Source organism: Ochotona princeps, chromosome 1, assembly GCF_030435755.1.
Source record: "Ochotona princeps isolate mOchPri1 chromosome 1, mOchPri1.hap1, whole genome shotgun sequence".
Taxonomy (NCBI): Eukaryota; Metazoa; Chordata; class Mammalia; order Lagomorpha; family Ochotonidae; genus Ochotona; species Ochotona princeps.
This window is the reverse complement of record NC_080832.1, coordinates 28,181,675-28,208,448: the sequence shown is the minus strand read 5'-3', so window position 1 is coordinate 28,208,448 and position 26,774 is coordinate 28,181,675. Positions and strand designations below refer to the sequence as shown.

Below are 26,774 nucleotides of genomic sequence, written 5' to 3'. Positions count from 1 at the left end.
TCTAATGAGTTTCCCTGAGATGTCAGACACTCCACTTCCCTTACTGGTTTCACTTCTCCTTACCTCCTAGTTCCAACTCTGTGCAGCACTGGATCATTCATAGCATGTCATTTCAATGCGATATTCAGTTCTGTGCAATGCAAAACAGCCTATATCCGTTCATGCCCAAGCGCTGGCACAGAGCAGCCTCTCTCCCTGAAAGCCCCTCCTCGCATCCTTCTCTTCCTGCGTGGATGAATCCAAATGTTGCCCAGCTTTTGGGTCTTGAGAAGGCTGATCACCTCCTCCAGATACTCCCACTTTTCTGTTTTAGACCTTGAGCATTCATTCTAGAAATCAAATTTTGTTTGATTTGTGTTTTACTTTTCTAGTCGCAGAATCTACCACACTATCTATCAAATAGTTGGTATTTCCTGAGCATTCATTCAGTAAATCATAGGTGATATATATTGAGCTCCTTCCAGGAATTCTGTATTGTAAATGCCTATGTACTTCACATCTGACCTCAAAACTGACATTTAAGTGCCCGTTTTAAAGGTGGTTATAGCTCTGCTTATTTATAGCACATATTTCTAAGTTTGTCCAACTGGCTGACATAACTTATTATCATCATCTCTTGCCTCAACCTTTATGATGGTTTGCACAGATGTAGTCTGAAGTTGGGATTATTTCAAAGCAATTTATATTTAAATAAAGGTCTGAGTTTTCAAGGTTGGAAGGGTTTCTGGGTAGAGTATAGTGTTCTCTCTCACTTTTTTAAGATTTATTTACTTTTTATTGGCTAGGCAGATTTCCAGAGAGAAGAAACAGACAGAAAGATCTTCCATATGCTAGTTTACTCACCAAAAGGCCACAATGGCCAGAGCTGAGCCAATCTGAACCCAGGAGCCAGGAGCTTCTTCCAGGTGTCCCACACGGGTGCAGGGTCCCAAGGCTTTGGGCCATCCTTGACTGCTATCCCAGGCCATAAGCAGCAAGCTGGATGGGAAATGGAGCAGCCAGGATATGAACCGGTGTCCATATGGGATCCTAATGCATGCAAGGCAAGGGCTTTAGCCACTAGGCTACTGTGCTGGCTCCAAGTACAGTGTTCTCTATGAGAAAATTTGGCATAATCCTAAAACTGAAATCAGTTCAACACTGCTAATTAAACAGCTAAGAGTTACACTAGGAGCATTGCACAGAAAGATGACACAAGAAACAAAGTTATGGAGAGACTGAGACAGTATTATGAAACCACTGAGATCATGGAAGTGCTTTAAGTATGGATTGATATGGTCCAGTTTAAATTTCAGAGAGAAAACTTGACCTGCAGTGTGGAGAAGGAAAGGGAAGAAGGCAAATCTAGATCAGAGAGTACCAGTTAAGATGCTGTTGCGACAGGTCATGTGAGGGACAGAGGTGGTATGGGCAAGACTGGGAGCAATCAGAATGGAGAGCAATGGATCAACTCACGAGATTTTTAGGAGGTAGAAATGTGAAGAATTTAGTTGTTGATTGGGTGAAGGAGTAACAAGGGGGTGTCAGAAATGGTTTCCAGTTTATTCTCCTCTCCCTTTGCAAAGTATAGAGTCAGGGAGCAGAAAAGAAGTGAGGATGTAGAAATATTAAAGCTGGGTCCTATGTGATGGCTCAGTGGCTAAATCTTTACCTCGCATGCACTGGAATCCCATGGGCACCGGTTCAAGTCCTGGCTGCTCCACTTCCCATGCAGCTCCCTGCTTGTGGCCTAGGGAAGCAGTAGAGGATGGTCCAATGCCTTGGGACCCTGCACTGCATGGGAGGCCTGGAAAAAGGTCCAGATTCCCAGCTTCAGATCAGCTCAGCTCTGGCTGATGTGGCCTTTTGGGGAGTGAACCAATGAAGGGCAGATCTTTCTCTCTGTCTCTTCTTCTCTCTATAAATTTGCCTTTCCCAAAATAAATGTATAAATAAATTCCTCAGTATTTATGTATTTTGCGCTGTTTTTCATGTAGTCTCTTCTTGTTGTGCCTCACAAGTGTTGATTGTACGTGGCAGTCTTGTGCCTTCTGATTGGTGATTGTGTATTTTTTCTGCTTCCATTCCTTCTAGGACTGCTTGCTAGATTCTGCTTCTCTCCTTGAATTTGGGATAGAGAAGGGTCTTCCGGGTAAGTTGTGAGATCATTTTCTATCTGCATGTGATATTTCTTCCAGTTCTATCATTCAGTTGTCACACAGGCTACGCCCAGGTTCTTTAACCCCACAAATCCACCTGTGTGTGATGTCTCCACTTAGATGTCCCAGACATTGCAGACCAGCCTTTTCTGTATCACTTGCCTCTTCAAACACTTTCCACTAGAACCTTGCTCCATCTCATGTGACTCCATTTTTCCAGTTCCTCATCACCAAACACTTTGAAGTAATCTTTCGACCCAAATCCCATGCAAAAGAGGCAGCATCTGTAATCCAAATGGTAGAGTTTATTTTCTCCACCCAAGCTTGAAGTTTAACTTCCTTGCTTCATTTTGCTTGTGTAGTGTTTTAAAGGTTCCAGTTTGACGCAGACATCTTTGGCTGCACACTCAACAAGGCCCCGGGTCACTGTCAGCAGTCATCACAACCAAGGTCTAGTTCCCTGACACCATCACATGCTCCCTAGCAGAGGAAGGCCTCAGGCCTGGCGTTCCTTCCTCCTCTCACTTCTTCCCCACCCCATCCCCCTCTCTCTCTTTTTAAAAAGATTTATTTCTTTTGTTGGAAAGTCAGATTTGCAAGAGAAGGAGAGACAGATGAAAGATATTCTGTAAGCTGGTTCACTCCCCACGTGGCCGCAACAACTGGAGCCAAGCTGATCCGAAGCCAGGAATCTGAAGCTTTTTCCAGGCTTTGGGCCATTCTCTGCTGCTTTCCCAGGCCACAAGCAGGGAGCTGGATGGAAGATGGAGCAGCCAGGATTAGAACCTGCACCTATATGGTATCCTGGCATGTACAAGGCGAGGACCATTGCCACCAGGCTACCGTATCGGGTCCTCTCCTTGAGCCTTGAGAATTTCTCTGTTTTTCCATTGAGCTCAATGACATGATTTACTCCGTGTTTCTCATTGATTATCTATTTTTTAAGTTGAGGTTGTATCTTTGCTTTTTGGGTAAATGATTCCTTCTCTCTCTACACAATTATCATTACAGAAGGTGTCACGAGTTAAGAGTAGCTGTTTTATAAGATTTGCTTAGTAGATACTTCCAGAAATAGTTGAGCTTTCCCTTTACATTTTCTGTGGGGTAACATGCTAAGAAAAGACAAAGAATGTACATGTATGGATTGTGTCAGAATTCACTGAGTTCCCCATTTTCTTAGGGAAAGGTCTTGATTTACGTCTCTGAAGGCTCTGTGAAAAAAAGACCTCTCCAGAAACTGAAATTAATCCATTTCAGCAAATTTTCAATTTGAGCACTAGATGGCAGTATATCACCATAAATCTTGACCTGCGCCTAACCAAACTCAGTTGTCTAAGGTTTTAGGAGAACATTTTACTATCCACTAATTTGCATCAAAATTATTTGATTGAGGTTTAATCTGTCATTGGAACTTACAATAGATGATGAGATATAAATATTTGACGCAGAAGGCTGAGGATTGAGTTTCTGAATTAATAACTGTAGTCGAGAATGATGCCTGCCCCATGCGTCTGTGCAGTGATGGGATAATCTGGAACCCCTTGCTGTCTCCTAAAGGCCATACTGCAGAGAGCTCACTTGTAAGCTGTCATGAGAGGTGTTCTGGTTAAACAAAAGGCACATTTTAGACATATATTTTTGTTCCTGAGTTGTAAGGTCTTTGGGGAATGCTGCCATTAAAATATCTGTCCTTCATTCAAGTGGAATCTATCCATAGATAGGGAATCAGCTTCCCCTTTCTTTTCTTTATTTCTTTCTTCTTATTTTTTTTTCTTTTAGATATTTTTCTACATAGTTGATCAGGGTGGGAAAGATCCAGGATTAGGGAGAAGTGGGTGTAAACATTGTTTCCAAACTTTGCATTTCTTCCCATTGCTGGAGTGGGTAGGAGATGTAAGGGAATAGGTCATACCCAGCCTTCCAACCATCTCAGTACTTGAGGATGGGACAGGCCACCCGATATCAATCCAGGGCCACCATGTGGCGCTTGCTCCAAGGGTTCTGCCCAGGTGGATGCGATAGCTCCAAAATGCTGTCGAGCCTGCTGATCTTTTTTTTTAAACGTAGATTTTCTTTTTTTATTATTTTATTTTAAAGATTTATTTATTTTTACTACGAAGTCAGATATATAGAGAGGAGGAGAGACAGAGGAAGATCTTCCGTCCGATGATTCACTCCCCATGTAGCTGCAACGGCCATTACTGCGCCAATCCGAAGCTGGGAACCAGGAACTTCCTTCTGGGTCTCCCACGCGAGTGCAGGGTCCCAAGCCCTTGGGCCGTCCTCAACTGCTTTCCCAGGCCACAAGCAGGGAGCTGGATGGGAAGCGGAGCTGCCGGGATTAGAACCGGCGTCCATATGGGATCCCAGCGTGTTCAAGGCGAGGACTTTAGCCGCTAGGCCACGCCACCGGGCCCAATCCTGCTGATCTAAGGATGAGGAATCCCTTCCAGTGTCCATTGGCTGTCCAGATATTTTGCTGTCATTTTTGGCTGGGGGAATTGTCCATATATTCTGTTCTCCTTTCTCTGCTATGGTACCAGATGTCCTCAGCAGGACCCAGTGGGCAAATATGTCCTCTCTGTGCACCAGGTCTGCCATCCAGCACTCCGTCCTTTACACTGGGTGGACCAATTCTCATAGGTGGGCTCAGGGACCTGGGCCAGGCAACCCGAGCCCGACAGGGCGCTTTACCCCTGGGGTTCTCAGACCCAGCACCCACTGTGCAAGTGGGCCCAAAACCTCAAGCCGTGCGAGCTGGAATCCACCATACTTTCCACCCCTAGGGCTCATGGATCCAGCACCAACTGTGCAGATGGACCCAAGGACTTGGGCCAAGTGACCCATGTCCCGCAGAACCCCCTATTCCTGGAGCTCACAGACCTAACACTCACCACACAGGTGGGCCCAGTAACCTGGACCAGGAGACCCAAATCTCTCTGCAGCCCCCACAATAGGGGCTCATGGATCTAGCACCCACTGCATAGGCAGGCTCAAGACGCTTGGCCATGTGACCCAAAACCTGCCGGATACCCGATCCCTGGGGCTCATGGACATGGCACCCACCATACAAGTGGACCCAGCGACCTGGGCCAGGAGACTCAGGCTCCTCCGGATCCCCCACACCAGGGCTCACGGATCCGGGACCCACCTCACAGGTGGGCTGTTAGTCCTGTACCATATGACCCAGGCCCTGCCCAAACCCCACCCCAGGGATCACATACCCAATACCCACCATACAGGTGGGCCCCAGGACCTGGATGAGATGACCCAAGCCGCACCAGATCCCCAATCCCTGGGGCTTATGGATCCAATCTTGCAGGCAGGCTGAAGGGCCCCTCCTTCCTTGAGGTTCACGGATCTGGTACCCATTGCCCCCAGACAGGCATGACTTGTTTCACCTCAGCATCCACCAGCAGGTGCTTCAGCCACCTGTCCCAGCTCCAGTGTGAACTGGCTGGTGTTGCAGCCTGATCCAGCCCCTCCTGCACCCTGTCCTGGTTCTGACATCTGCCAGTAGATGTTATGAACTGGCCCGACCTGGCCCCAGACCTGACCCACATGTATGCCTGCAGGTACTGTAACCTGCCCTAGTTTGGGCTGCTCTTTGCCTTGGTTCTTGTGCTTACCTGCAGGAAAGCAACCTGACAGAGGAGTTCACCAAGCTTCTCTACCTGGTCTCCTCCAAGTCTGCACACCAGTGAGTCCTTGACCCAGGATGACTTTGTCTACCTCATGTCCTGGCAGGGACAGTATCCTTGCCCAACCGGCCCATACCCTTTCCGTTTCTTACTGTTGGGTGTTGCAGCCCAGCCACACCTAGTCCATGCCCAGACACAACTTTCACAAGGTTCAGTGGGGGCTGAGACCTCGCCCAGTCTGTTCTATACCTACTCTGACTCTCATGAGTACCAATGGGTGCTGGAGTCTAGCCCAGTCTGGCACTCCCCAGACCCAGTTTACGCCCATGCTGAGGGAGATTGCAGCTATGTCCAGCCCAGCACAATGCTCCAATTCTGGCTCTCGCACTCACCAGTAGGAATTCTAGCCCAGTTGGAGCATCCCCTTAACTCCCTAATCAGGCCTATTCCCAGTCACAGATCTTGCACGTGCCTACAGAGATTGCTGTACCACATGTGTGAGCCCACATGCTCCCCTGCACATTCTACATCCAGACCTGATTCACTCACATATTTGCTGGCTTCATGGCCCAGCCTCACAGTACCTATTCTCTTTCCTGACACTCACTGGTAGGTTCCATGTTCTAGCCCTTCAGGTACAGTGGTCTTGTCCATGGAAGTCTAAAAGCAGTCATTCCTCTCCTGGACCTGCACCCTCAGATCCCTGCTCATTCCCACCTGTACCATCCCCAAGCTCCCTGTAACCCTACACTCCCAAGTTCCCAGAGTGCACCATCGAGCGGCCCAAGGGCTTCACCAGGCACCACTGATGCCCAGCTGCACGGCCTGAGTTCCCCTGCTTGCAGCCACACAGTTGAGAGAGTAAAGCACCCTTGCCTCCAGGCCAGACTTACTTGGGGTCTGCCCACAACATGGCAGTGGTGGGAAGACCTAAGATCCCCAGCATGCCCAGAGGAAGATCCACCCACAGCATGGTGGCTGTGGACAGAGAAAATTCTCAAGCCTCAACCCCAGACTAGCTGGTGCTGGTGTGGTGGTCAGATCTAGAATCCCAAGCCTCAATCCTAGCCCATCCCGAGGTTCCCCAGATGCAGTCACACAGCTGTGAGAGTAACAGCTTCTTGTTTCTTACCAGGTGTGAGGGCAAGGGCTTCCCAACTGTCTCTGAGTAGTCATTAGCCTTCCTTAAGGGATTCAGACAAGGTGTTTCTACAACAGGAGGGAAGCAAAGTCCCTTGTTATCACTGCCACCCTCCCTGAAAAAAGGTTTATAAAATCCCATGAGAAACAGAAATTACCCACAATAGCTGGGGCTGGAATAGGCTGAAGCAAGGAATCTAAAACTCCATCCGGGTCTCCCATATGGGTTCAGAGAGCCAGATGGGAAGTAGTGCAGCCAGGACTTGAACTAGAGTCCATAAAGGATCCCAGCTCCACAGACGAAGGCTTTTCTTACTATACAACAGCACATGCTCTCTGATTCTTGTATGAGTTTTAAAAAATCTTTTAACCACCTGTTGAAAAGTTTCATAACCATATTTGTAATTTATGAGTTTTTTCCCTGGTTTTTGATGTTTAATTATATTGAATTTTAAAGATTTAGTTTCTTATTGACTATTGTGTTAGCTGGGTTCAGTTAGAAAACAAAAAAACCATCATATCCATAACCTGAATAGGAGAAATAATTGTGAACTAAGAAAATGTCATCTGCTAAAAGAGAACTACAATCTATGCAGAAGGCATAGCTGTTACATATGGAAGTTATATAAACTTCAGAGGACAGCTACCACTCTTAGGATTGAGGGCTATGCGAGTAAGACAGGAACTGAAATTCCTGAGGGGTGGCCCAGAGGCTGATCTGCAGGTCGGTGGTGGGCATGGATGCCACAGGAAGACGCACACACACACACACACACCCAATCAGAGCCGAAGTACTCGTAACCATGGTGGGTTACCCTCTTTACGTGCTGCAGAATCTGCTTTGCTGACATGCTGTGGAGGACTTTTGTATCTATGCTCACCAGGAACATTGACCTGTGATTTCCTTTCCTTGTCATGTCCTTGTTTGGCTTTGGCGTCAGGGTAATCTGGTCTCATAAAATGAGTTTGGCAGTTTCCTTAGCTTCTATTTGCTCAAAGAATTTGAGAAGGCCTAATATTAATACCAGTGCAGTCATCTAGTCCCAGGATATTCTTTGTAAGGGAGGTTTTTGGTTACGTTTCAATTTCTTGTTTTTGTTCTGTTCAGATTTTTTGTTTCTTCGTGATTCAGTCCTTAAGTGTTATACACTTCTAGGAATTCACCAATTTCTTCTAGGTGACCCATGGAAAGGATTGTACATGGCAGTTTCTTATCCTTCCTTTGTATTTCTATAGTATCTGTTTTGATGACTTCTTCTTTTACTTATATTTTATTTATATGAGCTTCCTTTTTTTTTTGGTTAGTCTAGCTAAAGGTTTATCAATTTTGAATTTTGCCAATCTCTTCTATTGTTTTTGAGTGTCTACTTCTTCTCTAGCCTTTATTGTTTTCTTCCTTCTGATAATTTTGGGCATAGTTTTTCTCCTAGTTTTTTTAAAAGGCGACCAAACATTGATTTTGATTATCTGAAAGACAGAGTTACACAGAGAAAGATGGAGAGGAGAAGGGGAGAGAGAGAGGAAAAAAGAGAGGGAGAGAGAGAGAAAGAGAGAGAGAGAGAGATTCCCTACACAGCTGCAATGAATGGGGTTGGGTCAGGCTGAAACAAAGAACCTCAAACTCCATCTGGTTTCTGGTTCTTCCACATGGGTGCAGGGGCCCAAGGGCTCGGGTCATCTGCTGCTGCTTTCTCAGGCACAGTAACAGGGATCTGAAATGTAGCAACCAGAGACCCAACCAGTATTCATATGGAATTCTGGTGTTGCAATCAGTGGCTTAACACACTGCACCATGACTCTGGCCCCTGCTTAATGTCCTTAAGAAAGTTGTGACTTTTTTTGTCTCTTAATAGTGTATTTTCTGTCTTTATTATTTATTGATTTTGTTTATCTCCCTATGTATGAAATACATTGTACGTGAATTTGTGTGTCTAAATATTCACATCTGTGTTCATATATATTGACATTTCTATCAATGATGAACTACATATATGGTAATGATTCTGTAAGACTATATGGAACTGAGAAATTCCTATCTATATTTCTACTGCACCTTTTCTATGATTAGATTAGGTAAGGCTTACAAATATATGTAACAACTGCTCACAATATCTGGGACAGGACATTAATGTACAACTTTGTATCATAAGAAAAACAGGTTAGGCTAGCTTAGTTGTGTATTTGGCAATAACATCTATAAATATGCCCTGTGATGTTTACACATTGATAAAATCAGAGAATGATTATCATTTTTCAGAGCATATTCTCCACTGGGATATGCATGACTGTATGTGAAATGTATGTAGATGTAAATGAGTATGTGTGTGTATATTTTCCCTATAACCATTTAGTAAGTTGTTAGGAAGAAAAGAGAGTGAGTGTGTTTGGTCCACAATCTTGATTTGGGCATGTATAATTTATTTCAGAAGAACTTTTGCCAGGTAATCATTAAATAAAATCGAATCAAGCTAAAATCTGGAAAAAAAAGAAACAGAATAAAATGTCAGGTTATCTAGAAGATCTTAATAGTTTCTCTCTCTTCTCTCTCTCTCTCTCTCTCTCTCTTTCTCTCTCTCTCTGTCTTTCTCTCAATCTCTCTCTCTCTTTCTCTTCAACCTCTTCTGTCCATTACAACCTCCCAAATGGTCAAATTTTATGCCCTTCCAGGGTAACAATAAACATTCAAAAGTTTATCTAACTTTTTAAAATTAAGGTAGGGGAAAAATACTAGAAACAAACTATTGTTGACTTACCAAAATCTGATCATTTTGATATTTTCTAGCTGTTCTATTTTCAGGTATTTTTTCATCTGACGGTAGTTTTCTGGCTAGTGGTAGCAAAGGCGGCTCATGTGATTCCCACTTCTCCTGCTTTGCCATTAGTCTGATCATTAGTTGATCATCTTATTCGTTATCAGTAAGCCTAGATACAAGACCAAAATTGTTTTAATCAGAGTTTCCATGTAGTCATACCAATTCATTTGCGTATAATTTGGCATGTAAGTTGAAAATTGTTTACTCTCTCTGCTCTAAATTCCTTCTCTTACAGAACTCATGACCTTGAAGTATTTTACCATTCTATCTCTCCTACTATTATAAAATCTGTTGTATCTTTTGCTCTAACCAAGCAGTTAGAAAAGTGGCCCATCTCCTCCTCATTGTGAAGATTCTGCCACAATTCATCAAGCAAAGACTAATTCCTCACCCAAGAAGGAATCTACCAGTGCCTTAACCTTGAACCTTCTAGCCTATTTGTAAATCATCCAAACTGAAGTATTTTGTTACAGTAGCAAGAATGGACCAAGGAGGGTGGGCATTGTAATACATCAGGTTAAGGCACTGGGAATACCCTTATCTCTTAACCCAGTGCCTGGAATCAAATCGTGCCTCTGCTTCTGATTCAGCTCCCTGGTTATGTACCTAGGAAACAACAAATGATTTCTCAAGTACCGGGGATCCTGTAACCCACATGAGAGACCAGAACGAACTTCTGACCTCCAGACTGCAGCCTGGCCCATCTTGGCTCTTGTGGGCATTTGAGGAATAAAACAGGATTTGGAAGCACTCTCTATTTCGTTCTCGCCTTCCTTTCCTCTTCTCCGCCTTTGCCTTTCAAATGAAGTAAATTTTTTGAAAAAGAAAAGATGAATACAGGGAGTGTTTCAGTTGGGCAGCAGCAGGTAGAGCTATAGATTGTAGACTCTGGAATCCTACTTTCCAACTTCGTGAGAAAAGCTGCCTTCAAGGCTCAGGACTATCAACAAAATTCAAGAATCACACTTGCAAAAAAAAGGGGAGGACTAAAAGCTGGAAGCTATAGCAAGGAACTGTTTGCAACCCAGACTACTTTTCCCTTCTTTCTTGCTGTTCCCCTTCTATGGAGCTTTGGGATTAAGGAAAGAAATTTGGATACTCTGCTCAACACGATATATCTGTCTAGCCATTAGTGGTAATGCTGTTGTGCTCTTCAGAGACTGATTTAAAAAGAACTGTGTGATCCTTCTGGCCACATGAAAGGGGAAGTTGGCTGGAGTTGCTTACAAGAAAGGCTTGCTCTTGAAAAGAAGCATATTGAAGAAGCAGTAACTTTATTCTGACTCCGGATGTGGCTGAGTAAGGAAGTGAGATCAAGAACTCCCGCAGCCACTTGAACCATCAGGAGGAGCAGTTTACATGAAGCAGCCAGGATGCTAAGATGATAGAACAGGAAAGTGGCAAGAGGCTGGTCCTTGAGACTGGTGAGCTAATGAATTAATCCACCCTGCATTTCCCTGTGTTCCCAAGGGCTTTCTGCAGGAGCAGAACCCACAGATGTTGATGCAGGTGTGCATTAAAGAGTTGACAGACACAATTATGGAGGCCGTCAGGTCCTGAGATCTGTAGTTGGCAAGCCAGAGACTGAGTGGGTTCAATGGGGTACGCTCACTTCAAAAGCCCAGGAAGGGCTGATGTTACAATCTGACTTCAATGCCAGGGAGAACGCCAGTGTCCCAGCTAGAAAGAAGTCAGGCAGGAGGAAATTCCTGTTCTTCATGAGAAAGTCTTTTTATCCTTTTCAGGCCTTCAGTTGATTGGATGAGATTCTCACATGTTAGGGGTGCCAGTCTGCTTGACTTGGTCTATCAATTTCCATGCTATGCTCATTTAGAAATCCCCTCATGGAAATACCCAGTACAATGCCTAATGCAATAGCTAGGCATGCTATGGCCCAGGCAAGTTGACTCATAAAATTGAGCATCAGAATGCCATATGTTTTGATTTCTTGGTAAGCAAAATAATAGAATATTTTAATGGAATGAAAGCATGAAAAAAGTTCTTATTTGTCTGTTTCTTGCTGATCTGAAATTATAGCATCATTGTGATAAAAAAAAAAAAATAGAAGTGCAGTATAGCTAGAGAGGGAAGCATTCTCCAGGCTTTGCAGAACCCATGGCAGTGGCAGTAAACACATCATTAAATCATTCTATACTTCAGCGAATACTCATTGAATATTAGCTATGTGCCAGCCTGGCACATGGTGTTTCACTGAGTAAAAGACAAAGAGACCTTTTATAGAACTAGCCTTGAGTGAGTGAAGGCTCACTCATGTGAGTGAATGGTTCATTTTAAAATAATTTGGGATTTATTTAAGTTTACTCCAGAATATAGAATGAATACCCCACATGGACAATTCTTGAATAATCATGCCTAGCAATAGATAATACATGGTGGGATCCCATAGACATAGTGCTTATCAACTTGTTATTCAAATGAGATCCAAACAGCAGGATGTTAGTGATTCCATTCTTATCAATAAATGAAGTCTGGAATCTATCTGCTGCACTAGACCTACTGTTGAGTGGGCCATGTTTATACACATCTATGTGGCCATCAATATTAAGACCCTCGGTTCTGACCCTGACTCCACTGTGTACCTAGACTCTTGCCTCTGTTCTTTGTTTGTACTTCATTTTCTGCCAGTAATGGAGTCCAGCATTAAATCCCAGCCAAATTGTCTGGGCCTGAGAAACAGACTAGTCTTGCCAACCTCTTCTCTCTGAGGAACCTGGATCTTATCCCAATGTTCTCCCCTCTACAGCCCACTGGCTAAGGCGCTATTACAACTCAGACTACTCCTCTGACTCCAAATGTAAACCCATCATCTATCATATTATAACTTTTCCCATATAACCACCTTGTGGCACTGTCCTCCCACCTGGCTAATTTGAAAAGATGGCTATCAACACAAGTTTAGGGGCCAAAATTAGGGGTTGTCCTACAGTCATCTCCATTGGGCTGGCCCTGCCCTCACCAGCCTTGGCTTGCTTCCTTCTCCTACAGATACACAGCTGGGGTTCTTTTCTGGTTATCCTGCCAAGACCAATCAAATCACAACACAAAAGAGCCAGAACTTCCAGCATGTTGCTTTTCTAAATAGTTTTTTTAATCTTAATGCATCTTAATCATAGTTATAAGTAATATGTTATCCTTTCTGTAGCAGATTAGTCCCCCTGCAAAATAGTCATTTTCAAAAATTGAGAATTCAAATGCTACACCCAATGTTTATGCTTTTTGCAAGCAGTATGGTCCTAACCCAATATATCATGCAGAGTGCAGATCAGTGTTCCTTTTAACTTCAACAGTGATAAATATTTATTAAGCCTCCGCTATGTTCATGGCACTATACCAGGTGCTGCTATAACTATTTTTCCTCTCCAGGAAAAATAAATTCAAATAAGGAATAAAAAGCCCAAGCTCATGAAACTGAACTTTCTTTATTTCTTAAAAATTCAACATGCTGCAGCTGTAGATTTAAACTTATTTCAAACAAGATGATAAAATAAAACATTATTATTGTTTTTTGGAATATAACACTATCGTAATAAATACCCAAGGTGTGTATTCCTCTGCTATTCTGTTGCATGACCGATTCAGTATCTAATCATTAATCTTGAAGATATCTAAAAATGTTCCCATTTCCAATGCCTTTCCTTTGAAAGCATATGTGAGGTTTATTTGCAATAAAAATCTCATAACATTTTATTACCTTGTGATATGCCCTTTCTCTAAAATGATGTCTGGAACCAGTCAGCCTTGACTTTGCAGACTATAGCTGTTCCAGAGTTTTAGTAGTTGTAACACACATTGATAATATCTCGTAGCCTTGTCTTTGTGTGAGATAAACACAGAGACAAAAATTTGTGTTTTTTTGGTCTGTGCATGTACACAAGTACACACATGCACACGGAGGATAAAAACCAGGCCAACGTGGGGCAGGCATTTTAGTGCAATGATTTAAATCATTATCTTCAATGTCAGCATCCCATACAAGCACTGATTGAGTTTTGGCTGCTATACTTGCAGTCTAGCTACCCGCTGATGTACCTGAGAAAGCTGTAAAAGATATCCTGAATGTGTCTCTGCTACCCATTCACCCTCTGGGGAGACCCAGAGAATTCCAGGCTTCTGACTTAAGCTTGCCTGGGCCCCAGGCATTGTGCCCAGTTAAGGAATGAACCTGTGGATAGAAGATCTCTCTAGCTCGGCCATTCAAATACATAATCTTAAAAAAATAGGTTAGCTATTATCACATTTCTTACAAAATCATTTAATTTTGTTTGAAAGGCAGAGAGATACTTGGTCAGTTTGAAGATTATGGTAACTTAGTTGGGGCAAATTGAAATATCCTAATTTTTGCTGATGTGAAACTCGAGACAATTCGAAGATTCATCTTCTGGGCTCCTCTAATAAGTGTACCTTAGACATTTCCAAGTCAAATGTTTCTGTGCTGGCTCCTGAGATCGAGTTCCCCTTAGAATTTTAAAGAGTAATTTCAACTACGTCAGAGCCTTCTCATTTTGGGTAACTGTTGGAAATACAGATAACTCCAGGACATTGTTCCCTCTCACTCATTTTTTGCTTAGTTCATTGTAGATCAACAATATGGCACTTGCCCCACTCCTGAAGACCAATGGCATATGTCTCTCTACTTAGAGTGAGCCCTGAAGTCGACAAAGATGTTAAAAGGGATGACAAATTATAACAAAGAAAAGGCAGGCATAAGCCTAGAGGGAGATCAAAACAAGTGACTAATTACACAAGTTCCTTAAACTTAGTATTTGAGGAATGTGTGTTCTCTGGGGCGCCAGCTTTGACAACCATTGACCTTGTTCAGGTAGTATTAGTCCTATAGCTGTCATTCCCAGTTACTTAGTGGTGAATGGTCTCAGTCCTTCTCTGGCTGTTTCATGTCTCTCCATAATGACTTCTAACATTTAGACTCATTGTCTTAAGAGCAACCATGAATCTGGGGGCTCTGGCCATAGCAAAGTTAGTTCCCCAAACACTCAGTTCCTGCCAGCAGCATCCTGCCTTGCTGGTTATGACTGAAGAAGACAACTCTCCCAGGTTGCTCTCTTGTGACTCTGGAGTCACAAGTCTCATGCTCTTCTCTATGTGTTCTTACTTTATTCACTGCTTCCGTGTTCTTCTGTGATTCCAGTGACCTTCACATCCCTTCCATTGAAAAACTGACAGCCATGAACCTAATCTGAGCAATGTTGTCCTCTATAACTGCCTGCCTCCTATTTCCATCTCTTTCATTAGGTCTCATTCTCTAGAGATTTCTCTCTGAGCCCAGACCTTTAGTTTCATGGCTGTCACTTGTTTATATTTCTCCCCCAGTTGGATCCTATTATTGATGGTTGGAATGACGCTTCCACATTAACACCCCTAATCACTTGTACTTTTGGACATTTCTATGCATGTGCCTCTAGGATGCAGAGGGATCTCAGAAAAAAAAATGCTATTTTTCAATGGGCCAAAATGACATTCAACTTATCTTGGCTTTGATCAAAGCTTGGTAGCTTTTTCCTTTGTACTTAATGAGTTATTCCTATTATTTTTCTCAAGAACTTCAAATTCCTTCTACCTCCCACTGTTAGTATGTGTTTCACGACTAAACAGACCACCCAAGGCTATCTTTATACATAGAATAAGTTCACAGTTCGGGAGGTTCAAGGGCACGATATGAAAATCAGCTCAGCTCTGATGAAACACTGTTGGCAGATGGCTTTGTAATGATAGGGGTGCGTGGGAGGAAGAGATCACATTGTCCAACAGGAAGCCAGAGAGCAATTCAGGGGTCAAGAACAAATCGTTCTCATAAGCGCTCAAAAGTCCCATGAGAATTACCGTAATTCTTTCTGAGGGCAGCTCCCTCAGCGACATAAGGATCTTCCTTCCAATAGGCCCTATTTCTTAATGATTCCACCATCTCCTAGCACAGCTATCCTGGGGCCCAAGCTTCCAACAAAAGAGTCCCTGCTGGAGATACTCAAGTCATGTGGAAGTCATAGCATCTCCTTAAGATCTTCAACTTTCATTTCACTCTGCTGAAACAGTTGAGGTGATAAGAATGAAAACCTTGACTCACACCTTCTGTCAGTTATTGAACCCTGCTTCTCCCTGACTCTTTCCCTGTAATATCAGCAAATGAGCTCTTTCCCCTGCTTTATGAAGCCAGACTTCCTGCTTACACTCTTGATTAGAATACTATTCTTTCTGCTCATCAGTTATTTTCTTTTTCTGCTTCTCCTCATTTGTCTTTTCCTTAAGTTTATGTCTCTCGTAAAAAAAAAAAAAATCCTGAATTTGCCTGCCACTTAAATATCAGTTAAACTTTTGATTCCCTCTCAATAGGGTTTTCTGGAACAGTGGCTTACACTTCACCATCACTCTATCTTTCATTTATTCCACCTACTGAAATCTGTTCCTCTAGAATTGTCTTGAGAATGTCTAGCTGAGGCAAAGTGACGTTATTGTTTACAAGTTTAATTAGCCTTTAAATACACGTTTCTGTTCAATCCAGCCTGTTGGCCACCATTCTTGAAACTAAGCCTTGATTTTCATGAATCTTCTGTCATCCAATCTTTATTCTTTCTCTTTGCCTAATCCAACATTATGGTGCTCTTCAGGATCCATTTTCAGCCCGTGGCTGTCGTCCCGGCGTATGCTTTCTGCAGGTCCAGTGTGGTTCTTACATAATTCTACAGTATTTAAACAAAATTTAAATAGCCTTGAAAATGTTAATGTGTATGGAGGTGTAGCCCAAACCTCATTGGAGCTTGAACCTTTTTCAGAATCTGGCAATTGCTGGGAAACCTCTTAAGTCATATTAAGGTCTCAGAGTATCATAATACTTTAGCATGTGGCCACAATGACCAGGGCAGACTTAGGCCAAAGTTAGGAGCCAGGAGCTTCATCTGGTTCTCTGACATGGATGGCAAGGACCCAAGCACTTAGGTCATCCTCTGCTGCTTTTTCCAAGCTATTAGCAGGAAGTGGAGCAGCCAGACCACAAACTTGTGTCTCTATGGATACTGGCATTACAGGTGGTAGCTTTACCCACTTTGCATAATGCTGGCTGCAGCCAGAAACTTTTTTTTTTGTTTTAATTTTTTATTTTGGTATTCTTTACATAGTTGATTAGGGCACAAAGGGTCAAGTACTATAGGAAAATGGGTAAGACCATTGTTTCCACATTAATATATTTTTTTTCTGTATCTGGGGTAAGGGAAGAGATAAAGGGAAAAACCTCTCCCAGCCTCACACCTATTCCAAGTCCCCAATATGCGGCATGCTCCGAGGGTCCTGCTCATGCAGTTTTGATAGTTTAACAGTTCTAAATTGCTGCCAATCTCACCATTCCAAGCATGATGAAATTTCTTCAAAATCCACTGGCTGACATAGTCTCTTCATGATTGGGGTTCTGAGATCAGCAGTTCAGTTGGAGGGATCCCCAGAGAAACTTCATCTGAGGTGATCCCAAACCTGATTCTTGTGTGTATTTGCCAGTACAGGGTCTGGCACAGTCTGTCACTCCAATCAGCTTATGCATATGCTGATGGTTGCAATTGCTGGGTCAGTTCTGTTTCCAGCCCTGTCTTCCTCGTGAACCAATGGGTATTGCAGTCCAGTCTGATCCTGCCCACTTCATATTCGGCCCTCAAGCAAACCAGTGGGAGCTGCAGCCTAGTCAGGGAAACTCCCCATAACCCCCACCAGGCCTACCCTCTACCCTGGTTCCCATGCTTGCCAGCATGTACTGCGGACTTGTTCAGTCTGTCCCATATCCCATTCAGCTCTCATGCATGTCAATGGGCATTAAAGCCTAGTTCAACCCACCTGCCCTATTATCCAGCCCACACATATGCTAGTGGGTGCTGTTCTGTCCAACCATCCCTGCCCTAATCCTGGTTTTCATGCTCTCTAGTGGGAGTGGTAACCCAAGAGGGAGGTGCCCACTTTTTCCCTATTGGGCCACTCCCACTCCCAGATCATGCTCTCCACAGGTGGCTCTGCCATTTAACTTGACAGAATTAGATGCCAGTGCCAGCCTCTGCCAGCTGATGTTGCGGCAAAACCCAACCAAACCTCACCCACTCTGATTTAGGCTTACACCAGTAGGAACAATCAGCCCAGCCTGTCTTTTCCCTGATCTGACTCACATGAGGCCCACAGGTGTTGTAGCCCTGCCTGTTCTGGTCTGCCTCCATCCCAGCTCACGCTCTCCAGTGGGAGTGGTGGTCCAGCAGGGGAGCCCTCCACATTCCCGCTACCGGCTTCCTCCCCACCCCGCTGGTTCTCACATGTGCTGGTTAGGCACTGCAGCTCAGTCTAGTACTGCCACCTCACCTTGGCATTTGCCATTGGGTGTTATAGCCTGGCCTGGCTGATGCTGGAGGGGGTTATAGCCTAGCCCAGCCCAGCAGGCATCCAATCCCAGCCGTAATGTGCACTGGTATGTGTTGCCACCGAACCTGGCCGTACCCACACTCTGTTCTGGTGCTCGGATTCACCAGTGGGTGATATGAACTGGTTCAGCCTGGTCTGCCCCCAACCTATGCCAAATGTATGCCGGAGGGTGCCTTTCCCTAGCCTGTTCTGGGTTGCTCCCTATCGTGGTTCTTGCACTCACCTGCATGGACTGTGTCCTGCCAGAGGAGTTGCCCAGGCTCCTCCATCAGAACCTCTCCCATTGCCATATCTCACGCATACTGGTGTGTCCATGAACCAGCCATACTTAGTCCACCTCCTGTCCTGGCATAAACAGTGGCCTTTCCTGACTGGTGTTCAACCCATTCTGGTTCTTACTGTTGGATGTTTGAGCCCAGCCAAGGCTCGTCCATACCCAGACACAGCTCACACATGGCTCAGTAGGGGCAGAAACCTAGCCTAGTTCATCCTACATCTACCCTGGTTCTCCAGAACCCCAGATGGGGCTGGAGGCTAGCCTGGCCTTGTGTGTCCAGTCCCAGTCCACACTTGTGCCAAGGGAGACTGCAGCCATTTCCAGACCAGAACGCAGCCCCCACTCCAGCCCCTGCACTCACCAGTGGAAACCCGAACCCAGTTAAGATGTCTTCTTAGCTCCCCAACTGGGCCTGTTCCCAATCATAGATTCGCACGCATGCCAGTGGTTGCTCTGACTCAGCTTGGCATAGCCCCTTACCTGTCTTGGCTTTTGCCTTTGATGCTGTGTCCTAGTATTCCTGGCTCATGCAGATCAGTCGGTGTAAGAGTCTAGCTTGGAATGACCTGTCCTCCATCCTGATTTCTGTTCTTGCTTGCGAGTTAAGGTTTGCTGGGCCCTGCCCAGTCTGCCCCCTTCCAGTTGCAGCTCGACCCACCCTACATCCTGTTTTAAGATGCACATTCGGGTGATGCTGCCTTGACCTGCCCAGACTGTTGTCAGTTCCTTTACCTGTAAGTGATGGCAGGTTACATGGTCAGACCTAGCTCAGCCCATCACCACCCCAACTTGCTAGCTAACCAGTGGGACTTGTATTTCCACTGGGTTGGGCCCACACTTCCCCCAGAGATTTGGTTCTCTCGCGTGTTGGTTAATGTCTTGACACTGCCAGATGTGAACCATCCCCCATTCCACCACTCAGTCAGGTACTGGAACCTAGCCTTGCAGACGGGCCCCCAGCCATAGCTTTCGTGTATACTGGTGTGTGGCAGTCAGTGATTCTCTACACTAGCAGTCCATCTCAGGATTCCCATGTGGCTTGATGATTCAGTCTGGCCCAAACAGAACTTATGGACTCTCCCCTTAAAACCGTCAGATCTCAGTCCTCATGCTTGCAAGCAAGTTCCATAATCCCATCGCTAGGAATCACACAGAGTTCATCCCTCACCTACACTCACACTAGCCTTATCGCTGGATGTCCCTAGGTAGCAATTACATACCCTAAAAACCCTAGAGCTGGTCGTCAGGCAGCCAGCAGGCAGATCCTGGCGCCTAAGGATGCACTGGCCACCCAGCATCCAGGACTCGGTCACCATGTGGCGATGGAGCCCATGGGCTGAGTCCCAGGCATTGGGTCCAAACTGGTCTTGGTACTCCCCACAAGCAGGTCGCCACCACTGAGGATGCCTGCTGTCCCGATCCGCCAACGTTGAACTCCCACGCCCTAGTTTTCTGCTGCCACAAAGTGGTAGTTGTAGGGTGGGGCTAGAGGCCTTAATCCCATCCCAGGATTTCCTCATGGTGTAGTCACCATGGGGGGAGAAATCTCTCTCTCCGGCCTCCCAGCAGCCAGGACTCAGTCACTGTGTGGTGACAATGCCCTTGGGCCAAGTCCTGGGCTTTGGATCCAACCTGGCCTGGGTACTCTCCACAAGCAGGTCGCCACCACTGCAGAGTGTAGCCAGAAACTTCTTATCCTTGGTGTTCTTGGTGATCTTCCATCTGCTGATGCCCACATAGCCCTAGTTATAAATACCTACTTGTCCTTGCTGAAATTAAGTCCATCCTTTCTTCCCCACTGTAATACCCATTGTAACCATCCCAATACGTATTGCCATGGCCCCCTTTAATGCACTCTGGTTTGCCATCTTTAGCGAATATTTATATACTTTTTTTTTTTGCATAATCCTTCTACACATGAACTTCAATAAGTTCAGGGAGAATGAAAGTAAAAGGTAATGCACATTCTTCAGAAATTTATTGATGCAGCCAGATATCTAACGCTTCGTACATTACAGGAAATAGATAATCACTACGCATTTGTTTCATGTCGGTCATTTGGCCACTCAAAACTTTTCCTTAGGGCCCTGCGGCGTGTCCTAGTGGCTATAGTCCTTGCCTTGAATGCACCGGGATCCCATATGGAAGCCAGTTCTAATCCCGGCAGCTCCACTTCCCATCCAGCTCCCTGCTTGTGGCCTGGGAAAGCAGTCGAGGATGGCCCAAAGCTTTGGGACCCTGCACCTGCATGGGAGACCTGGAAGAGGTTCCTGGCTCCTGGCTTCAAATCGGTGCAGCACCAGCCGTTGTGCTCATTTGGGGAGTCAATCATTGGACGGAAGATCTTCCTCTCTGTCTCTCCTCTCTGTATATCTGACTTTGTAATAAAAATAAATAAATCTTTAAAAAAAAACTTTTCCTTAAATGAAGAATATGGGTAAACAGAAGACCTAAGCTTACATAGGAAAGAAACAACATTGAAAATGTATTTCATGTGCCCTGGTGTTCAATTCAGAGATAAGCCATTTTAAAAGCAGTCCTTTGTTTTCCTGTTGCCTTTCATGGCATTACATTATATTAATGGAGTCCCAACACACTGTATTCATTTTACTAATGGGAAAACCAGAGATATTTTTATAACTTGTATTGAATCTCTTTCATTATTTATTATGAAAATTATAGAATAAATAGTTTTCTCCTTTATTTTCTTAACCAGTGCTTTCCTCAGAGGATTTTCAATATTTGAAGTCAACAACAGTACAAACTTATTAATGGAAGAGTGGGGTTGTGGCTCAGAGTGTTAAAGCCACTTCCTGTGATGCCTACATAGTATAATTGAAATACTCTTTCCTATTCTTGCCATTCCACTTCCAATCCAGCCTTTTGCTAATGTACCTAGATAGGAGATGATGATTCAATTACTTGAGATTCTGCCACTTCTGTAGGAGATTGGATTGAGTTCTTGGCTCCTGGCTTTGGTCTGGCCCAGAGATGACCACTGGGGTCATTTGAGTGAATCCGTGGATGATTCATTCTAGCCCCATGCTACACTCTCTCCTCATCTAGTCACTGTCTTTCAAATACCTAAATAAGCCTTTTAAGTTACCATAAAGTTTTAGAAACAAATAATCCATAAATTTGAGTCACCATGGAGTAGTGTGATAAAATCTCCTGCTACTCTGCTCCATCCTGCCCAGATGTGAATCATCCCTTCGTCTAGCAAATGCATGCTGTAAATGATGCCTGCTTTGTGGCAATTGGAAAAGACTGGAAAAGCATGGTCACACAAGTTTAATGGTAGTAAATTGCCATATTTGTTTTATTATATTATTAGTTATTAATCACTTACTGTGTAATTTGTAAGATAAGCTTTATCATATGTATGTGCATTAGGAAAACACAGGGGTTCAGTACTGTCCTTGTTTCTAAGTAGCCTCTGGAGTCATTGGAGTACATTTCTGCAGGTGTATTTGAAAATGAAGTTAAGCAAAGGACTTTGGTTTGAAAAGCTACATTATAACATTTAGAGTGAGTTTCTTACCCTTATAATAAGTTTTGTTTTTTAAAGAGTCTCATGTGAAGATTTCTATTCTGGTTCATTAGGTACACATCTTCCTTAATCTAGTCATAAATTCAGCAAATACATATTGAGGTCATAGCAGTGGAGGATAAAATTTTTATCCTCAAGGAATTTGCTTTCTGGTATTAGAAATGGAAAAGAAAGTAACATATTACAAAATAGGTTGAAATGCAGGTGGTATGGAGTGAAAAAAGAGGAAATGGGGCAGGGAGTGCTGAGAAAGATTTGAAACTTCTAATAACATTCTGCTACCCTTTCTAAATTCATGAAGATATAAGACTTCTGTGCTGATTGCTTTCTATCATCCCACTTTGCTATGCAGATATTTTCTGTGCCCAGGGATGCCAAACTCTGTGGACTGTATCACCCAAGCACTTGCCCTCTTCTGCCCTTTCAAACCTCACTCCCCAAACCTCCAGCCCCAGCCCTAGCTTCCAGCTGAGTTAAGCCATTGCAAGATGGAGAAGCAGAAAGAGGAGATAGGAGTACTTATCCAATGTTTCCAGACTTCATTGTGGTTCTAGCAATTGTGTTCCTTGCCAGTCACTGCTCATCCTTGAGCAGCCCTTGTCCACGTTCTAGCTCTGATCAGTTTGCCTGTCTCGGTACTTGAAGTTTAATTGGTTGGTAATGGGGCCCTGTGCGATAACCCAGTGGCTAAATCCTCACCTTGCATGTGCTGGGATCCTATATGGGTGCCAGTTTTTGTCCTGGCTGCTCCACTTCCCATGTTGCTTCCTGCCTGTGGCTTGGGAAAGCAGTAGAAGATAGTCCAAAGCCATGGGGTCCTACACTTGCATCAGAGACCCAGAAGATGCTCCTTCCTGGCTCCTGGCTTCAGATCAGCTCAGCTCTGACTGTTGTAGCCACCTGGGGAATGAACCAGCAGGTGGAAGATCTGTATGTCTGTCTCTCCTTCTCCTTGTAAATCTGCTTTTCAAATAAAAATAAATAAATCTTTTTTAAAAATGGGTTGTAATGGTGTCTTTCTTTTGCTAGGTTCTATGTGCTTCACTTCCCTTGTGGGTGTGCTTAGTCCTGCCCATGGTTTGGTGGATAATCCTTCCAAAATTTCTCCGGAGTAATCCTTCCCCAGGGTGCCACATCTTTATTTTGCTACAACTCTGACAGCTCCTAAAGTACAAAGTATTGATAATAATACTTCACAAAGTACAAAGTATTGATAATAATAATGCCTATCTAAAAATTTTCTATAAAATTATTCATCCCACCATCATTGTCAATAGCAAATAAGTTATAAAAAAACTTATGTTGTTATGAAAGGATACATTGATACAATAAAATAATATTCATCTCTACAGTGAGTTTTATAAAGCCTGCAGAAAACTTGGAAATAGAAAGTGCTTGGCATGTGGTGCCTCAAGGTCTAAAATTGCAACTATGTAGAAACTAGAATACCTTTGAATAAAGACTGAAAGGCCATATGCATGATGATTGTGCTTTGGTGGTAGACTGTACTGCAGGTTAATTTTTAACTCTGGAAGTTTATATAATTAAAAATTAAAATTACTTCCAGTACTTTCAGAATACCAGTATTAGGAAGTTAAAAATATTATAGTTATGTAAACCAAGATAAATGCCCTAAGCAAGGGAAAATCAATTACTAAATCCTCAAGCTAGTTTTCTTAAGCCTATTTGGCTTTCAGGGTTGACTTATTGGTCTTATAATGTAGAAAATATTGTTTTACGGATAGTTTTTAATTACAAGTAATTAAGACACATTCTCTCAAGTAAAAGTCAGCTTTAGAATCAAATATAAGCAAAAGAAAACTTGTTAACCACTGTACAACTGGGCTTGATAACCTTGTTATCTAGCTTTGTTATCTAGCTTTGTTATCTAGCTTTGTGATACATACTCAATAGCTATTATTCCTACTTAGCCTCTCTTCTGAAGTATTCATACTTCAGATTTCAGCTTCATACGTAACTGGATTTCAAGCAGAAAAGAACATCTAAAGATGAATAAATTATCTGCAATTTAGATGTATCGTAGATTTCTTACTGAAAAATTTACAAATCTGATTACCAAAGAAAGGTTCTTTAGGTACATATGCATTTCTCTGGAGTTCTGAAAGGTGATATTCCAAGGCATGTGGAAAATAGAAATATTTTGATAAAATTGCAGGGATAAAATTCCCTGAATATTGCTGATGTCGTAGCAACTCTAGATCTCATTGCTTGCAGTTTTGATTCAATTCATTTCAGTAAATTTATTTTCTTTGAAAGCCTGGTTCACTTCCCAAGTGCCTGTAATCACCAGGGCTAGGTCAAGCTAAAACTGGAAACTGGGAACTTCAGGTAGCAGAAATGCAGCTACTTGAGCCTTCGCTTTCTGCTGTCTCCCAGTGTGCACATTAGCAATAGGCTGGAGCTGGAAGCAGACCTGGGACTGGAACCCAGACATTCTGAAATGAGATGAGAGCATCCCAACAGCATTTAACTGTTACATCAGATTCCCCACCCCTCTTCAGTTTGCCTTTGATAATTCTACTGCTGATTCATGACAAGGTGCTGCCTTGTCATGTTGTTATCTGTTTTTTGTCTTCTAATTTTTTTCAAGGGTGGATCGATTACTTTATCTTCTCTATCAAATATAACTTTGAGGTTTCCAAAATCACCAAACACCAGATCTTCATGACCTTGGTGTAAAAGGAATGCAGGTTTACTTTAATTGGGTTGGATCAGATGACGTAAACTATATTATCCAACTCCTGTTTCAACAAACCACAGAAATCTGCTTTTGCTTCTGATAAGGGTATCTATGAATGAGCTAATTTACCAGATAAGGGATTAAGAGTATCAAAGGACCAGTACTCAACAACAGGTACACTAAATACATGTTTCATTTTAATGATGCAGGACTAAGCAGGGGGATATTTTTCCTATCATTAATTCCTAATTTATTTAGCAAACTCACTCTCCTGCATGCTCTATATTTGGGTTCTGTTATTAAAGAAAATTTACTAAATGGCCAAATGCATCTTTTTCACTGAAACTGATATTTTCTTAAAATGATCCAGTTTAGACAAAATCCTTAGAAACAGATTTAATTATAATATTTTACAAAATGCAATGCATGACTTGGTCAATATTTACAGTGTATTTCTGTGTACATCTTATTTGGTACCAGATTATGATGCACAAATCTCTATCTGTGATGGAAAATATAGACAGTAAGATAGCCAAATAACAATAATTCTGAATTTGCCTGCCACATGGTAGGTGATATGCTGGGTCTTCAAAAGAGTATGCAGAATTGGTAATATGAAAATAACTACACATAACTTCAAAATCCAAAATAAATATCTTTTAGTTGCATTTTTACTTGAAGCACTCTAATTTACAGAATAAGAAGCTGGGAATCCATTGCAGATAAAGGAGAAGTTTTATTTGTGAAGGGAACAAGTGACTGTGAAAAAAAGAAGGAAGTTTTCCCAGGAGGGATCCAGGAGATGAGTTTAATCCAAAAGGAGAGAGAGACTCTTGAGGGTTTTCTAGAAGTCTTGGGTTGTTAAGGGTTCCTTGACCTTTCCTTGTCTGAGTGAGAACCTGCAGAAGACTTTACCCATTGGTGTTCTCTAACCAATTAGGAAGTGGCTGGGCAATTATTGTGCTGTCCACTTGAAGGTGTAATTTTTTTGGCTGCCTCATGAGGGACGAATGGGTGGCTGACAAATGAAAAGTTCCCTGACAAACAGAAATGGCCTCACAAGTTTTGCCCCATATCTGACACAGATTGAATGATCTCAACTAACTCATACACAACAAGAAAAATAATTTATTGACAGGAGATAGAAAAATGATTCAGAAGAAAAACAGAATTCTGAAATAAACATTAATATTCATTGTTTTTCTGTTTCACTTATAACATCATGTTTGCATTCATTGTTACATGGAAGAAAAATCAAGTTTGACTTACTCAAAATTTCTAAGAATTAGAAGGGCTTGCTAATCACAAAAGAAAAAAAATGGCCATAGTGAATATTGTATTGTCTAGACCCCTTAGTGCATTTATACAAGAATCCTGCTCTCGTGTGTGGTAACAATGGATATATTATTGATGAACAAAGTTTTTCTTCATCTTATTAATCATAAACGCATCAAGAATCTAGCTAGGTGTCTCGATTCATTTTATTATTCAGTCTAGAACTAACAATATTAATGTTCACTATGAGCAGGAAAATGATTCATTTTAGTTACTTTTCATTAATTCACTAATTGAACACTTGAGTTGTGCCCAGTTTAACTTCAGTTAATTCATAATTTCTCCCCAAATTCCCCTGTGAGTTGATCTCTTGCAAAGAAACATCAAATAGGTAAAAGGTGGTTGTAATGTTTGTTCCTCTCTTACGGAAAAAAAGACTTTGGGATGTTTAATGTAATTAGTGCAGTACTTTACTTAAATCACACCTGTTAAATCATACATATGTATGTGCAAGTTCTCTTGAACACAGACTCTACTGCATCCATAAACACTTATAATTAATGCATATACAGGCATGTCTAGGTTCTAACAGGCCCATTGGCTCTCAGCAGCCCCATCAGTGTACTCTAGAACCTACAAGGTAAATTTGTTTTAACTTCCATTCTCAAACCCTTTTTGATGGACTACCAGTTAATCACCCCACAGGAGGTCACAAAAGTGCCAGCTTTTTGCTGTGTGATTTTTGTGACTATTCTTTTTACAAAGGAATTGAGAAAGATTTCCTGATTCTGTTCCTACTCAGTAGGCAGATCTACCAA

At 42.9% G+C, this 26,774-nt stretch overlaps 1 protein-coding gene across 1 annotated transcript in view; it reads left to right on the top strand.

Annotated features, from left to right (window-relative positions):
* Positions 1-26,774, top strand: part of LOC101529373 (transmembrane emp24 domain-containing protein 1-like) — a 134,288-nt gene that overhangs the window by 1,467 nt on the left and 106,047 nt on the right. The window contains exon 2 of the mRNA XM_058669034.1: positions 2,074-2,131. Within this exon, the coding sequence (XP_058525017.1) occupies positions 2,074-2,131 (58 nt within the window). The remainder of the gene's footprint in view (positions 1-2,073; positions 2,132-26,774) is intronic.